The sequence below is a fragment of the Podarcis vaucheri genome (genome assembly GCF_965113315.1).
Source record: "Podarcis vaucheri genome assembly, chromosome: 16".
Taxonomy (NCBI): domain Eukaryota; kingdom Metazoa; phylum Chordata; class Lepidosauria; order Squamata; family Lacertidae; genus Podarcis; species Podarcis vaucheri.
In genome coordinates this window covers 26520513-26536971 of record NC_138754.1, presented here as the reverse complement: position 1 = coordinate 26536971, position 16459 = coordinate 26520513, and the positions used below count along the sequence as shown (strand labels likewise).

Here is a 16459-nt window from a genome sequence, read left to right as displayed (position 1 = left end):
AAGGATGAGTGGGAATTTGAACCCAGGTCTCTTCCAGGTCCTGCTCTCTAACCACTAGGCTACACTCGCTTTCCTTTTCGTTGTTGTTGAGAAGTCTCCTCCATCACCTGTTTCAAAAGGTAAAGGGACCCCTGACCATTAAGTCCAGCCGTGGACGACTCTGGGGTTGCATGCTCATCTCTCTTTACTGGCCAAGGGAGCTGGTGTTTGTCCACTGACAGCTTCTGGGTCATGTGGCCACCAGGACTAAGCTGCTTCTGGCGAACCAGAGCAGTGCACGGAAACGCTGTTTACCTTCCCGCCGGAGCGGTACCTATTTATCCACTTGCACTTTGATGTGCTTTCGAACTGCTAGGTGGGCAGGAGCTGGGACCAGACAATGGGAGCTCACCCCATCACAGGGATTCAAACTGCCGACCTTCTGATAGAACTTTCTTTATGTATGCCACAACAGCAGCAAGAATACTCATCGCAAAGCATTGGAAGACACAAGATCTACCCACCCTGGAAGAATGGCAGATGAAGGTGATAGAATACATGGAATTGGCAGAAATGACTGACAGAATCCGAGACCAGGGAGAAGAGACGGTGGAAGAAGAATGGAAAAAATTTAAAGACCATCTACAGAAATACTGTAAAATTAATGAATGTTAAAGGGATGTTGGATTGAAAACAAGCGGTGTTGGTTAAAAGATTAACAAGGATATGTAAATATGGATTGATAATGGTGGAAAATTTATATTTATTATAAGTTAAGATGTTGAGTAAGGATAAATGAAAGAGGGTAAGGATTTGCTGAACTAAATATCTGAACTGGAATACAAAAAGGGAGGTGTGAGGAGGTCAAGAAACTAGTGAATGAAGTATAAGATATGAAAATACTAATCTTTTTTCTGTTTTTTTGGTGTTTTTTCTTTTTTTCTTCTATTCTGTTAACTGTTCTTTATTGTGTACCTCTATGTGTTTTGTTTTGTATTTTCTTATTCTTGTAGTTTTTTTGGTTTTTGTATTTTATGTTTAAACTTTGAAGCTTTTGATTGTTCAATAAATATTGCTTTAAAAAAAACCCACAACAAACTGCCGACCTTCTGATCGGCAAGTCCTAGGCTCTGTGGTTTAACCCACAGCGCCACCTGCATCCCACAGCCGGTTTAGACACCTCTTAAAGGCAACCTCTTTTGCTTGGGCTTTCCACAGTTTTTAAAGCTGGACTGTGTTCCTTTAGTAACATAGGAAGCTATCATTGATCTGTCTAGCTCTGTACTGTCTACACCGACTGGCAGCAGCTCTCCAGGGTTTCAGACAGAGTTTTTCCAAGCCCAACTTGAAACCCGGGACATTCTTCATGCAACATTGATGCTGTACCCCCTGAGCTCCATTGTGGCTTAGAATGTATTTTATAATGATGAGTTTAGTGGTTTGCTATTGATGGTTTTATTGCAGTTTTCAATTTCTGTACACCACTTCAATATCTTAAAAATAAAAATCTTTAGCAGTCTACAAATGTCATTTAATATATAAATGTTGCACCCTCTGACCTATACAGGACAGTGAAATAAACCTTCCTCTCCACTCCCTCTTTAAGAACTCTGGAAGGTTCACACAGATAGGAGACCATTTAAATAGCAAGATGTAACTTGAAAGTATCTACTGTTAACTAGCTCAAGGCCACAATACCTCAAGGACCGCCTCTTCCCATATAAACCTACCTGGACCCTGAGATCATCTTCTGAGGCCCTTCTTCATGTGCCTACTCCTTGAGAGGTGTGGAGGGTGGCAACACGAGAACTGGCCTTTGCAGTGGCTCCCTGTCTGTGGAATTCTCTCCCCAAGGAAGTTCGTCTGGCGCCTTCATTAGCTACCCTTAGGTGTCAGGCAAAAACATTCCTTTCTAACCAGGCCTTTGGTTGATCTGATTTACATTCTATGCCCTTTTAAAATATGTTTTTGTGAGGGGGGGGGCTATTGGGAATATTATTATTATTATTATTATTATTATTATTATTATGTATTTTGTGGTTTTATATCTTGATTTTATTCTTTGAACTGCCCTGAGATCCACGGGTATAGGGTAGTATATAAATTCAATTAATAATAATAACAATAATAATTCCTTCCTGCAGCAGCGGTACCTATTTATCTACTTGCACTGGCGTGCTTTCGAACTGTTAGGTTGGCAGGAGCTGGGACAGAGCAACGGGAACTCACCCTGTCGTGGGGATTCAAACCTCTGACCTTCTGATTGGCAAGCCCAAGAGGCTCAGTGGTTTAGACCACAGCGCCATCCACTGTGTAGGGGGACAGCACCCAACCTGTAACTCAGCCTTCATCCATCCTGTGTCATCTTGATTTCCTGGACTTCAGTGTCTGCTGGGGGCTGCTGGGGGTTGTATTACAAAACCTCAGGAAGGTTGTCAGAAGACAGATGCAATGTCCCCCTTGCACTTATCCCAAATCTCTCCCTCTCACTCTGCATCCCTGCAGAACTGAAGCCCTATTTGGAAGATTGGGAGAGCATAAGAAACTGCCTTATGGTGAGTGAGACTTAGCTCAGTATTGTCTACACTGACTGGCAGTGACTGTCTGGGATTCCAGACTGGGTGTGTTCCCAGCTGTACTGCAATGTGCTCTATGTGGGGCTACTTTTGAAGGTGACCCGGAAACTACAATTAATACAGAATGCCGCAGCTAGAATGGCGACTGGGAGTGGCCACCGAGACCATAGAACACCAGTCCCGAAAGATCTACATTGGCTCCCAGTACATTTCCAAGCACAATTCAAAGTGTTGGTGCTGACCTTTAAAGCCCTAAATGGCCTCAGCCCAGTATACCTGAAGGAGCGTCTCCACCCCCATCGTTCAGCCCGGACGCTGAGGTCCACCTCCGAGGGTCTTCTGGCAGTTCCCTCCCTGCAAGAAGTGAGGTTACAGGGAACCAGGCAGAGGGCCTTCTCAGTAGTGGCACCCGCCCTGTGGAACGCCCTCCCATCAGATGTCAAGGAAATAAACAACTACCTGACTTTTAGAAGACATCTGAAGTCAGCCCTGTTTAGGGAAGTTCGAACGTCTGATGTTTTATTGTTTTTAATATTCTGTTGGGAGCTGCCCAGAGTGGCTGGGGAAACCCAGCCAGATGGGCAGGCTATAAATAATACATTATTATTATTTATTCTTATTCTTATTCTTATTCTGCTGATAGTTGTTTATTTCTGGGAAAGGCTTTGGGCGGCCACAGGGCAAAGGGTGGATTTCTGAACTTCGCCAAACAAGTCCAGCTAGTTGAGGTTAATGATTGGCTGCAGAGACAACCATGGCGGTGTTCAAGATTGTTGCGCCTGTCCTCATCGCTGTCCTCGTTTACTATGCCTATACCTGGGAAAGCTTCTCCGAAGGTAAGCCAAGGGAGAAGGGTTGCCTCTTCTGAATAGTGGCCTTCATTGTCTCTTGCACATAAATCCCTCTGCCGATCTCGGGAATGTTTGGACATAGCATGCTAGCGACACCAGACAAGCACCTTTGCTTTGCTCTTGTTGCATACTCTCCAACGTTTATCCGATGAAAATAGGGACCACCTATTCCATAGCAACAACAACAACATAGAAGTTACTATTTATACCTCACGCACCTGGCTTCCAACATATATGAAAATATAATAAAATATTGAAAAATTTCCCTACACAGGGCTACCTTCAGATGGCTCAGGGGTCGGATCACTACCCTCCAACATTTCTCCGAAGAAAATAGGGAAGTCCTAAGGAAAAGCGGGACATTCAGGGATCAGATCAGAAACCGGGAGAGCTTCTGTAAATATGGGATTGTCCCTGGAAAATAGGGAAGGTTGGAGGGTCTGTTGTTGGCACTTGCTAAAAACTGTTTTCGTTTAGATTACCCTATCCAGATGCATAGAACCTGGCCCATGCTTTACATTAGTGTTTTAAATTATTATTAATTAATTAATTAATTAATTAATTAATTCTCCCTTCACCCTAAGGTTCCAGAGACGGTTACAACAAAACACAACTTTTATTGTTGTTTAGTCGTTTAGTCGTGTCCGACTCTTTGTGACCCCATGAACCAGAGCACGCCAGGCACTCCTGTCTTCCACTGCCTCCCGCAGTTAGGTCAAACTCATGCTGGTAGCTTCGAGAACACTGTCCAACCATCTCGTCCTCTGTCGTCCCCTTCTTCTTCTGCTCTCAGTCTTTCCCAACATCAGGGTCTTTTCCAGGGAGTCTTCTCTTCTCATGAGGTGGCCAAAGTATCAGAGCCTCAGCTTCAGGATCTGTCCTTCCAGTAAGCACTCAGGGCAGATTTCCTTAAGAATGGATAGGTGTCATCTTCTTGCAGTCCATGGGACTCTCAAGAGTTGTTGTTGTTGTTGTTGTTGTTGTTGTTATTATTAACTCTCCCTTCACCCTAAGGTTCCAGAGCGGGTTACAACAAAACACAACTTTAAAAACAATTTAATTACAATCACTGGAGGGAAGGATGGATCCTAAAGACACAGGTGCCACGGGAAAGAGGTGCGTCTTTTGAAAGCTGTATAACGAAAGTGCATCTCTGTGAAGTGGGAGTTCTGCAGCTTAGAGGCCACCACAGAAAAGACCCTCCCTTGGGCTGCCACCACCCCTGAGACTCTGGGGTAATGATCATTTATTCTGATTTAATTTTTGAACGATTTAAAGAATTGCTTTCATCAACTTTGTTGTTTCGTAATAGTGTCAATGTTCTGTTACAATCCAGCCGTATATCGATCTTGTGAAATGAAATCAATTACTAGGGAGGAGGCAGTAATACTTCTAAATCTCCATTGCTGGAAGCCACCGGACGGGAGAATGCTGCTGCACTCAGATCCTGCTTGTGGGCTTCCCGTTGGGGCATTTAGTCATCCACTACAAGAACAGGATAGTTTGGATAGCTCAGTTGGCTAGAGCGAGGCGCTGATAATACCAAGGCTGCAGGTTCGATCCCCATATGAGGACAGCTGTGTATCCCAGCATGGTAGGGGGTTGGACTAGATCAGGCATCCCCAAACTCGGCCCTCCAGATGTTTTGGGACTACAATTCCCATCATCCCTGACCACTGGTCCTGTTAGCTAGGGATGATGGGAGTTGTAGTCCCAAAACATCTGGAGGGCTGAGTTTGGGGATGCCTGGACTAGATGACCCTAAGGGTCTTTTCCAACTCTATGATTCTGTGACTGCATGGGGGCCCCTTTGGCCAGACTCTCCTTCTATCCTTACGTTTCCGTTCTTACGAACTTCAGTGCAAAACATCTGGATTGTAGGCGGCTGGTGTTGACCATCTCCTTCTCTCTCTCCAGAAATGGTGCGAGGGAAACGGGTCCTGGTGACGGGGTCAAGCACAGGGATAGGGGAACAAATGGCCTATGAGTTCGCCTGGATGGGGGCCCATTTGATGCTGACAGCGAGGAACGCGACACGCCTCCAGAAGGTAAACTGTTAATCCCTTGACCCCAATGTAGTTAAACTCAGGTTCCTTGATTCCAATAGTCTTAGTTTGGCTACAACCCTTAGCCTCCCCTCCCCTCTCAAAAATACCCCCCCATCTCTTCCTTCCTCATCTGGCCCTCCTTTTGACCAAGCCCCCCTCCCACAAGAATCCGTTGAACTTCCTGATCCAACTGTTTTGATTTTGATTTTTTAAAATAATGGTGCTTTTAAACTGGCTCACTGTATAATAAATTTTGTGGCTGTTTTTTACTGATCAAATAGGATTATTTTATTTTGCGTTGTAGCATTTTACAATGGATTTTATACTTGAAAACCGCTTAGAAGCCATTTTTAAGTTCCCTCTTTACTATTATTTGTTTTCTCTTTTTTGCATAATTTTTATTAAGTTTTTTTTTAAATTTTACAATTTAGAATATTCATTTAAACAACCTTAAAATAACAATGACTTCCCTTCTTCTCTTTCCATGGTTTAGTTTGCATGCCATAGATCCCTGCATATTTCACATAAACTAAGCCATCCAATATTCCATTTTTACATCCATCAAAACTTATTTAGACTGTTGAATTTATCTTAAAGCTGCCAACCTTTTCAAGTGTACACATTTTTCACCCATGTGTTCAATAAACATTTCCCAATCTTCTTTAAACTTATACTCTTCTTGTTCTCTTATTCTATAAGTTAAGTCTGCAAGCTGCACATATTCCATCAATTTAAGAAGCCAATCTTCTTTAGTTGGGACCTCGCTTGTTTTCCATTTTGGGGCTCATTTTCCATTTATTTGTTTCCTCCAGGTAGTCCAGAATTGTCTGAAACTGGGAGCCGCCTCTGCTTCGTACGTCGTTTCAGATATGAGTGACTTGGCTTCTGCCCGGAATGTTGTGGAAGAAACCAAGAACGTCTTGGGTAAAGATGGAAGGCCAGTCCCTAGCCAGTCTTGGAGGGGTGGCAACTGTTCTTCCAGTTCCCAAAAGGCTGCCACACAAGCTACCTGAGGCGCAGGCAAAGGGCTCCTTGACCCTTTCGTCTTGAGCGGAATAGCTCCAAAGGCATTTGCCAGCTTCTGCCCTGGGACACCACAGCTATTGGCCTTGTCTGCCTGCATCTTGGCAAAGATCTGCCCAGAGATCTTTTGATGAAGGATGGTTGTCAGGGAACTGACATCAGAGGAAAGGGAGGTGGTAGGGCTCCCAGAGGCTGGGAGGGAGTCAGCAGCTAAAGCAGGGACCAGCAGGGGGAGAGAGGGTACTCTGGAGGAGGATCTCATGAATGCTGAGAGAGACGCAGCAGCCAAGGCAGGAACTAGCAGGGAAGAGGGAGGGGTGAGAGACACGTCCAGCGAGAACAGCGGGGAGGTGTCAGAAGCAACCATAGGGAGACCCATGCTTCGCCGGAAGCTGCCACGTCGTGAGTCCAGGAGACGCGTTTCCGTTAAGGAGCTTCTTTGCTGGAAGCGCTTCCGCAGACAGCCACTGTCAGACTCTACGAGTGACTAGAGCAGACATGTTTGAGGAGCTCTGTCACACACAGAGGTTTGTGGAGCCGCACAAACTCTGAGGGAGCACGATTTTACGCACAAGCAGCTAATCATCCCATCATAGCAGTCTGACAGTCTCTGTACGCTGCCTGTGCAGGAGAAAGCATCATGAGCGACCCAGCCGGAACCGGAGGAGCAGGGGTTGGAGCTGGTCCAAGCTTGGAAGAAAGGTACCGAGCGTTGGAAGTCCAACTTGCGCTGCAGACGGCGAGGCTTGAGGAGAGAAGGGCTCAGGATGCAGACAAGAAGGGGAGAACCACTCAGTTCCCCAGAAAGGTACCAGGATTGGTGCAGAAGTTTGGGGGGGACCCCAAGGATTACCATGCCTTTAGGACAGAGATGCAATATGCCCTTAATGTGCAGTTTGATGAGTTCCCTGATGAGGAATCGCGAGTTGCTTTCGTAATTGGGCATCTTGAGAAGGGGGCGCGGGACTGGGTTCGACCCCTGATGGCAACGCACAATGACATCCTAAAGGACACTATGAAGTTCTTTCGTGCAATGGATATCATGTTTTCCAGTGATATTGAGGAAGGGGTGGTGCGCAGACAGCTAATGGCTTGCAAGCAGGGAAGCCGATCTGTCCGTGAGTACTGGACTGAATTTACCATGCTGGTTCACAGATTGGGGTGGGATTTATCGGCGGCCCCCATTCAGATGCTATTTGAAGAAGGTCTTTCTTCGGCTGTGAAAGACGAACTGTCCCGGAGCCCCAGGGCGGTGTCTATGGATCAGCTGACCAAATCTGCGCTGACCATAGGAGCGCGCCAGGAGGCAAGAGCCTTGGAGAGGCGGGAAGGGAGAGGGGAACGTTGGAAGGAGTTCCGCATTCCAGACATTCCTGAGCCAGCTTTCCCGCCGGCAGAGCCGATGGAAATCGGAACAGCACGCGCGCAGTTTCAAAGCCCAGTGAGGGGGCTAAGAAGGAGGGAAAGGGCACCCGGAAATGCTATCTCTGCCAACAGCCAGGCCACTTTGCCAGAGTCTGCCCCCAGAGGAAGGAATGGCAAGGGATGGTGGGAGCTGTTGAGGGAGGAGAGCAGGGAGCAACGGAGCAGGTAAAAGCCAACGCCTGGTTGCCACAGTCGGGGCACTGCAGCCAGGCCAAAGAGCAGTGAAAGTGCCCGTGCCAGAAGCTCCTCAACCTGCTCTAGTGATTGAAGTGTCACTAGAGCTGCAAAATGGACACCCCCTAAAAATAAAGGCGCTGTTGGACTCAGGCAGCTCCTGCAATTTTATGAGCAAGGAGTTTGCTGCTGAACACCAGATACAGACGATCCCTTTAAGCAACCCCCTGCAGGTGACCACGATCGATGGCAGGGAGCTGTTGGGAGGAGGAGTCAGCTTGCAGACTGTCCCAATGATAATGAGGGTGGCAAGGCACACAGAACTGATAGCGTTTAATGTGGCCACCTTGGGAGGCGCTCCCATTATTTTGGGAATGAGCTGGCTAGCCCTACATGATCCGCTGGTGGGCTGGCATCAAAGAGTGGTTTCCTTCGGTTCAGCACATTGCTTAGAACACTGCAAGGGGGAAAAGGGTTCAGCAGGGGCCCAAGCCACCCTAGCAGGGACTGAAGTAATGGAGAAGGTGAAGGTACCACCACAGTATGCAGATCTCAGCGACGTGTTCAGCGAGAAGGAAGCTGACCAACTACCCCCGCATAGGCCCTTTGATTGCCAGATCAATTTACTCCCTGGAGCACAGCTTCCTGTAGGCAAGTTGTATGCCATGTCAGACAGGGAAATGCAGGAGTTGCGAGAGTTCATTGACAAGAACCTGAAGAGAGGCTTCATCAGAGAGTCCAAAGCAGCGGGGGGTAGCCCAGTGTTTTTTGTGGATAAAAAGCACACGGACAAGCCGAGACTTGTATGTGATTTCAGGCGGTTAAATGCAGTGACAGAACCGGTGGCTTTCCCTATGCCCAGGCTTGATGATATTTTGACCAGGGTGCGGAAGGGAAAGATTTTCACAAAGCTGGACCTAAGGGGGGGCGTACAACCTAATACGTATAAGGAAAGGGGATGAATGGAAAACCACCATGTTCACCCCTTTGGGGGCATTTGAATATCTCGTGATGCCTTTTGGATTACAAGCAGGCTCCGCGTGTTTTCAATCGTTCATGAACCACGTACTGGGGCCTTTGCTCTACAAGAATTGCGTGGCCTTCCTAGATGATGTGTTGGTGTATTCGGAGAATGAGGAGCAACATGTGAGAGACGTCAGAGAAGTGTTGAGCAGGCTGCAAGCCAACAGGCTGTGGGTGAAACTGGAGAAGTGTCAGTTTCATACCAAGGAGGTGGAATTCCTGGGGTACCGCCTGTCAGACAAGGGATTGGCCATGGATCCCGGCAAGGTTCAAGCAGTGCTGGAATGGAAAACACCCAAAACCAAGAAGGATGTGCAGAGGTTCCTAGGGTTTGGAAACTTTTATCGTAAGTTCATCCGAAACTTCGCCCACCTGACGGCGCCCATTACGGACTGTCTCAGCAGTAAAAAGAAGTTTGTTTGGACGGCGGAGGCGGAGCGAGCGTTTGAGGAACTGAAAAGGGCCTTCGCCTCTGAAGGACAACTTCTGCATGTGGATTTACAAAAAAAGCTGAGGGTCGAAACAGACGCATCTGACAGAGCCATAGGGGCGGTGCTTCTTCTTCAGCAGCCGGGGAAGGAGGAGTCAGAGTGGCGACCGTGTGCCTTCTTTTCGTGAAAGCTGAACAAATCCGAGAGGAACTACACGGTGTACGACCGGGAACTTCTTGCTATTCATGAGGCTTTCCGGAGATGAAGGCACCTGCTAATTGGTGCACAACATAAGGTGCAAGTGTGCACGGACCATAAGAATCTTGAGTATTGGAGAACTGCGCGAGTGCTCAACCAACGGCAGTTGAGATGGGCCCAGGAGTTCTCCAAATTTAACTTGAGATTTGTTACGTGCCAGGCCCAGAGAACGTTAGGGCGGACGCTCTCTCACGCAAACCTGAATATTTGGAGGGGGAGGGAGCACCCGAAGAGACCCATGTCATTCCAGAGGACCGCTGGGTGTGTGGGGCGGCATTGGTGGGGCAAAGGGAACTGGTAGAGGGAACGGTGCATGATGAATACGCCCAGGACAAACTCAGGGGTCTCAGGAGGGAGGGAGACAAACCCGGGGGTTTTGAGGAGAGAAACGGGGCGTTGTACTACAAGGGAGCGTTATATATACCTGAAGGGGAATTGAGGGAAAAGGTACTCAAGCAACTGCACGATAGCCCCACAGCAGGGCATTTTGGGCAACACAAAACCATGTGGCTGGTTACCAGGGAATTCTGGTGGCCCAAGGTCAGGGAAGATGTGCGGGAGTATGTGAGAGGGTGTGACCAATGTCAACGAGCCAAGGGGGAGAGGCGGGCACCGGCAGGTTTATTAGAACCACTACCCACACCTGAAAGACCATGGGAAACAGTGGCAATAGATTTCATGACTGATCTGCCAAGGTCTAGAGGGAAAACAGCCATCATGGTTGTGGTAGACCTGTTAACCAAGATGGCCCACTTTATAGCCTGCTCACATGCGGTCACAGCAGAAGAAACCGCTAAATTGTTTGTAGAAAATGTGTTTAGGTTGCATGGCGCCCCCTTGAGGGTGGTTTCAGACCGAGGGAAACAATTTACTTCCAGGTTCTGGAGGAAGCTCATGAGCTTACTGCATGTAGAGGTTAATTTCTCAACTGCCCGTCATCCAGAAACCAACGGGCAGGCGGAAAGAGCTAATGGTGTCCTCCAGCAATATTTGAGGTGTTATGTGAATGACAGAGAGAATGATTGGGTGGAGAAGCTGGCGTTGGCAGAATTTGCCTACAACAATGCAGAGAACGTGTCCACGGGGATGAGCCCCTTTTTGGCTAATCACGGGTGCCATCCCCGAGCCTTCCCAGGGGGGGAAGGGGAGAACTGGAGCGTTCCAGCTGCAGAACAGTTCGTTGAAGAAATGGAAGCGATCCATCGCCAGCTCCAACTTAACTTAAACAGGGCTAAGGAGGAATATAAGAGATAGGCAGACAAAAACAGAAGGGAAGGTGAAAGCATTAGGGTGGGGGACCAGGTGTGGCTGTCTACCCAAGGGTTACCATTCAAAGGGGGTTGTAAGAAGTTAAGACCCAAAAGGCTGGGCCCATTTGAAGTCACGCAGCAGGTCAACCCAGTGGCTTTCAGACTCCGGTTACCGAACCACATGAAGCTGCACCCAGTTTTCCACAGGTCGTTGCTGTCACCGTATAAAGGGGACAGCGAAGGGAGGGTCAATAGGGGACCAGCAATGGAGGAAAAGGAACACAGCTACCATGTAGCGGAGATTCTCGATTCCAGGTGGAAGGGAGATCAAGTAGAGTATTTGGTAATGTGGGAAGGGGAGCCGGAGTCGGAAAACACCTGGGTCATGGCAGAGGATGTAGATGACGAGGTTTTAATAGAAACTTTTCATCAGAGATTCCCTCGTAAACCTCAGCCAGTGGCGAGGTTCCGGAGGGAATACTTTGCCACCACCGACGAAGAAGAAGAGTTGGAGGGGTTCTCTGATTCCGAGGCGGAGGAGGATTCAGCGCGCCGGAACGAAGACCGATGGAGGGAAATGTTCGAGACGTCTGAAGATGAAGAGGATTCTTTTCGGGGTTTTATCTCCTCACCGCCCAGAGGAGAGAGTATGGGCGGGGGGGAAGGGGGCCCTGGAGGGGAGGTGGATGTCAGGGAACTGACATCAGAGGAAAGGGAGGTGGTAGGGCTCCCAGAGGCTGGGAGGGAGTCAGCAACTAAAGCAGGGACCAGCAGGGGGAGAGAGGGTACTCTGGAGGAGGATCTCATGAATGCTGAGAGAGACGCAGCAGCCAAGGCAGGAACTAGCAGGGAAGAGGGAGGGGTGAGAGACACGTCCAGCGAGAACAGCGGGGAGGTGTCAGAAGCAACCATAGGGAGACCCATGCTTCGCCGGAAGCTGCCACGTCGTGAGTCCAGGAGACGCGTTTCCGTTAAGGAGCTTCTTTGCTTGAAGCGCTTCCGCAGACAGCCACTGTCAGACTCTACGAGTGACTAGAGCAGACATGTTTGAGGAGCTCTGTCACACACAGAGGTTTGTGGAGCCGCACAAACTCTGAGGGAGCACGATTTTACGCACAAGCAGCTAATCATCCCATCATAATGGTATATCATCATCATCATCATCATCAAACCTTCTATTGGCATCACAGACAAACATCCATAGCAAATCAATACAGAATTACCACCTTCCCAGTGACACAAAACGTTTGTCAAATGAAAGAGGCAAAGCAGTCTAGCATTACATCTCTAGGTCTCCAGGGAGATCAGACGTCTGCAATGTGTTTCGACGACAAAAAACCAGATAAAGATATTTAGCCACTAGCTTGGTGAGCTGCTGATTATTCCCCAATAATAGAAAATGTATGACCTCTAACTCTGGTTTCCATTTGGGGATGCTGAGTTGATCTAGGAACTGCTGGTGGAGATCAACATATTGTTTACATTTAAGAACCATATGTGTAAGAGTTTCCACCTGATGGTCTTCACATGGGCAAATTCTTTCTCCTTCCACCATTCCTGAGAACCTTCCCCATAGGAGGTTTGAAGGATTTGAATTAAACCTGGCCAGGGAGGGAGGGAGAAGGAAGGAAGGAAGGAAGGAAGGAAGGAAGGAAGGAAGGAAGGAAGGAAGGAAGGAAGGAAGGAAAGAAAGGGGTTGACCAGCATCTCCCAACCTGATTGGCCTTCCAGATAATTTGGACGGCAACTCCCATCAGCCCCAGTCATTTGAGATTAATAGATTTTGACTTGTTTCCAATTTCTCATTGATTAGGTGTATCTTCCAGCTCTATCATTCTGTGAAACCTGGTGCCACCGGATTACGTTCATCAGTTTTGTTGACTTGGTTAACCTAAATAGTTTGAAGTGGGTTTTGAATACATGGGCAATTCGTAGTTACCATTTTGACTGTCATTGCGTTACTATCTTCCTTACTGGCTTGCGCAAATCAAGCTTCTTAATAATGCTTTTTATTGGGTAAGGAGAAAAAAGTTCGGAAAACGCTGTCTTAATGCAAGCCTAACCAAATTTCTCCTTGCGTTCCTACAATGGGAGGGCACCAGGCTTGCAAAGGCTGGTATCAGAGAATCGTAAGGTTGGGAAGGACCCCAAGGGTCATCTAGCCCAACCCCCGCAATGAAGGAATCACAGCTAAATCATGAAAGGACTAAGCTCGTGACAGGCTGATTTTCAGGGACAGCCTGAAAACGTAAGAAGAGGCTGAGCTCCGTCCATCTCCAAGCACGGCTGTTGCTCTCTCTCTCCCACTCAGGGTCTCTGTGCTCTTTTCCCTTGCAGGGGGGCTTGATCTGCTGGTTCTGAATCATGTTGGTGGAAAAATCGGTTTTGGCCCGTACCAAGGAGACATGGAATCTGTGATCAGCTCCATGACGGTCAACTTCTTCAGCTACGTCCAGGTCACCGTGTCGGCCCTGAGCATGTTGCAAGAGTCCCATGGCAACATCATCGTGGTATCGTCCATAAGCGGTATGGGCAGGCGACTGGAGACCCCCCACCCCAGCCTAAGTGATCTTGGGAGGTCCAAACTTTCCGAGCACAATTCAAAGTGCTGGTGCTGACCTTTAAAGCCCTAAATAGCCTCAGCCCAGTATACCTGAAGGAGCGTCTCCACCCCATCATTCAGCCCAGACACTGAGGTCCAGCTCTGAGGGCCTTCTGGTGGTTCCCTCACTGTGAGAGGTGAGGTTACAGGGAACCAGGCAGAGGGCCTTCTCGGTAGTGGCGCCCGCCCTGTGGAACGGCCTCCCATCAGATGTCAAGGAAATAAACAACTATCTGACTTTTAGATGACATCTGAAGGCAGCCCTGTATCGGGAAGCGTTTAATGTTTGATGTATTTATCGTGTTTTAAAAATTCTGTTGGGAGCTGCCCAGAGTGGCTGGGGAAACCCAGCCAGATGCACGGGGTATAAATGTATTATTATTATTATTATTATTATTATTATTACTACTACTACTACTACTACTACTAGATGGGCCGTTGGCCTGATTCAGCAGGGCTCTTCTTAGGTCCTTCTAGGGCTCCTGCATCTAAATTTCCCAATCCTCTGTTAGCTAATTTATTGGAGAGCACTCACACCCCATTCTTCTGCTGAAAAAAACGTGAGGGGGAGAAAATCCTTTCTGTCACCGCTTTCTCCATGTCAGTTGTACAAACCAATATCATGTCGCCCCCTTACTCGCCTCTCCTCTAAACTAAAAAGTCCCAAAGGCTGCAACATTCCCTCAGAGGGGCAGTCGCTCCACCCCCTTAACCCCTTTGGTTTCTGGAGAAATAGATTCTGCAACCTTCCAAGTAAGAATATGTTCCTGTTTTCTCTCAGGCCGCCTTCCATCCCCTTTCTCCGTTCCATATGCCGCCAGCAAAGCTGCGCTGGAAGGATTCTACAGCTCCTTGCGGACAGAGCTGCGCCTCCGGGAAATCAACATGCCCATCACGGTTGCCGTGTTGGGGTACATTGACACAGGTAAGCAGCCCCAGGTAGGGCAGCCACTTAGTAGGGCTGGGTGATAATCCAGTGTCCAACATCGTGATAGATCACCAGTGTTGTAAGAATTCTAAGGTCTCAAATGTAAAATAAATGTTCATAAATGTTCAAGGCAAACACATACACACGTATATAAACCACGTGTCTGAAATAGTACAGGAGAGCAATCCTGAAGCCATTTTGACACTCCCAATGACCAAATATTCCTGTGCAGTAAGGAAGGAAAATTGGGAAAGCCTTCCCATTGCCTTTTTGCTTGCAAATCCTGTCTTAAGCAGTGGTGTAGCGTGGGTTGTCAGCACCCGGGGCAAGGCAAGTAATTTGCGCCCCCTAACCCATGGATTTTAGCACTCGAGTGTGAGCGCGCGCCCCCCAGATGTTGCGCCCGGTGCGGCTGGCCCCCCCCGCACCCCCCACGCTACGCCACTGGTCTTAAGGGTGTATTTGTGTATGAATAGGGTGAGCCTGTGACCTGGATTCAGGAACTAAAGTATTAACCATCACAAAAGAATGGCCAGACTGCCCAGGTAATGCAATCAGTGACCATTCTCAGGTATCCTGGCAGACCGTCTCTTTCTGTGATGGATGGATGCTGTTTTAGGGGGATGGTTTTGGGCAACAGGGTGGCCAATTTCAAAAGTCTATACAGCGGTACCTCTAGATGTGTACGGGATCCTAAGCAAACGTAACCAGCAATGGCACATCTGCGCACGCACACATCGCTTTTTGCCGCTTCTGCGCATGCACGTGACATCATTTTGAGCGTCTGCGCATGCACAAGCAGCGAAACCTGGAATTAACACACTCTGTTACTTCCGGGTTGCCGCAGAGCGCAACTTGAACGCGCTCATCCCGAAGCACATTCAATCCGATGTCTGACTGTATAAGGGTTTGCGCACCATTGTTCAGGGTTCTCCTCCCTCCTGCGTGTGGTGAGTGGGGACCCTGTTGCAACAGTTCCTTGAATAAAGATCAGGCTTACTAGCCGTTTTGCTTCTCAATATTCCCTGGTTGGCCTCTGCTATTTTCTCCTACCGATAGGGAACCCACTTAAGGACTCTGTACGGGCTCCTGGATACCCCATAAAAGGAGCAGTTTTTTTCTTATAACACCAGCTAAACATTGTGATATACAGGCAGGGAACATTCCCAGCCCTACCAGAAGATGCTGCTGGGGAGTTCAGACCTTCTCCATGCAAGGGAGATTCTCTGCCACCAAATCATAACCTTTCCCCTAAAACTAAATCAAGGTTGTAGTCCTCTCTTTTTTGGGGGGGGAACCATAAGGACTAGAATCATCATCAGCAAGGTAGACAGACCAGCAGCAGCTTCCAAGGTCCTGGGGTGCCTGGTGCCCTTTCCACACTGACTTGCCTTCTGTGTTCTTTTCTGCAGACACAGCTGTGAGGTCGGTAGAAGGCAAGATGTCCCTGAAAGCAAGTTCGAAAGAGCTCTGCGCCCAGGCCATCGTGAGGGGCGGCGTCATGAGGGTGAGGGAAGTTTTCTTTCCTTACTGGCTCACGAAACCTGTGCTGCTCCTCAGAGATTGGCTGCCAGGAGTCGTGGACCAGATCATTGGCAACAGCTACGTTCTGGAGAAAATCCTCTGAGAATTATTTGTGGGATGAACAGAAAAGCTACAAGTTCCGGTGCTGCAAATTTGGGGGGCTGCTTCCCGGTGCATTTCTCAATCTCTCTCTCTTGAATATTCAACAGTGTTTTAAGTGCAAATCTCACCTAATAAACACATTTTTGTGTGCAGTTCTAACTCACACACACATTTCCCTGAATATATGCATCAATTTTTATGGTGTTCTTATTTTTTTGCATAACCAAACAACATATGGTTTCAGGGAAGGGACCTTCCCAAGCTT

At 48.1% G+C, this 16459-nt stretch overlaps 1 protein-coding gene and 1 long non-coding RNA gene across 2 annotated transcripts in view; one reads left to right on the top strand and one right to left on the bottom strand.

Moving 5' to 3' along the window:
* LOC309521212 overlaps window positions 1-16459 on the bottom strand; it is a 254515-nt gene that overhangs the window by 155975 nt on the left and 82081 nt on the right. The window lies entirely within an intron of this gene.
* Window positions 3232-16371, top strand: LOC309521106 (hydroxysteroid 11-beta-dehydrogenase 1-like protein B). Its single transcript, XM_082203436.1, has 6 exons — window positions 3232-3391; window positions 5324-5454; window positions 6267-6378; window positions 13376-13564; window positions 14422-14565; window positions 15981-16371. Exons 1-6 carry the CDS (start codon window positions 3310-3312, stop codon window positions 16193-16195), a joined length of 873 nt encoding a protein of 290 aa, XP_082059562.1. The 5' UTR covers window positions 3232-3309; the 3' UTR covers window positions 16196-16371.

Bases quoted from the DNA above. Each gene is read 5' to 3' on its own strand.
- LOC309521106 (XM_082203436.1), top strand. From the start codon at position 3,310: ATGGCGGTGTTCAAGATTGTTGCGCCTGTCCTCATCGCTGTCCTCGTT. The intron at 5,455-6,266 runs GTAAACTGTTAA...TGTTTCCTCCAG, and splicing joins ACGCGACACGCCTCCAGAAG to GTAGTCCAGAATTGTCTGAA. The intron at 6,379-13,375 runs GTAAAGATGGAA...TTTCCCTTGCAG, and splicing joins AGAAACCAAGAACGTCTTGG to GGGGGCTTGATCTGCTGGTT.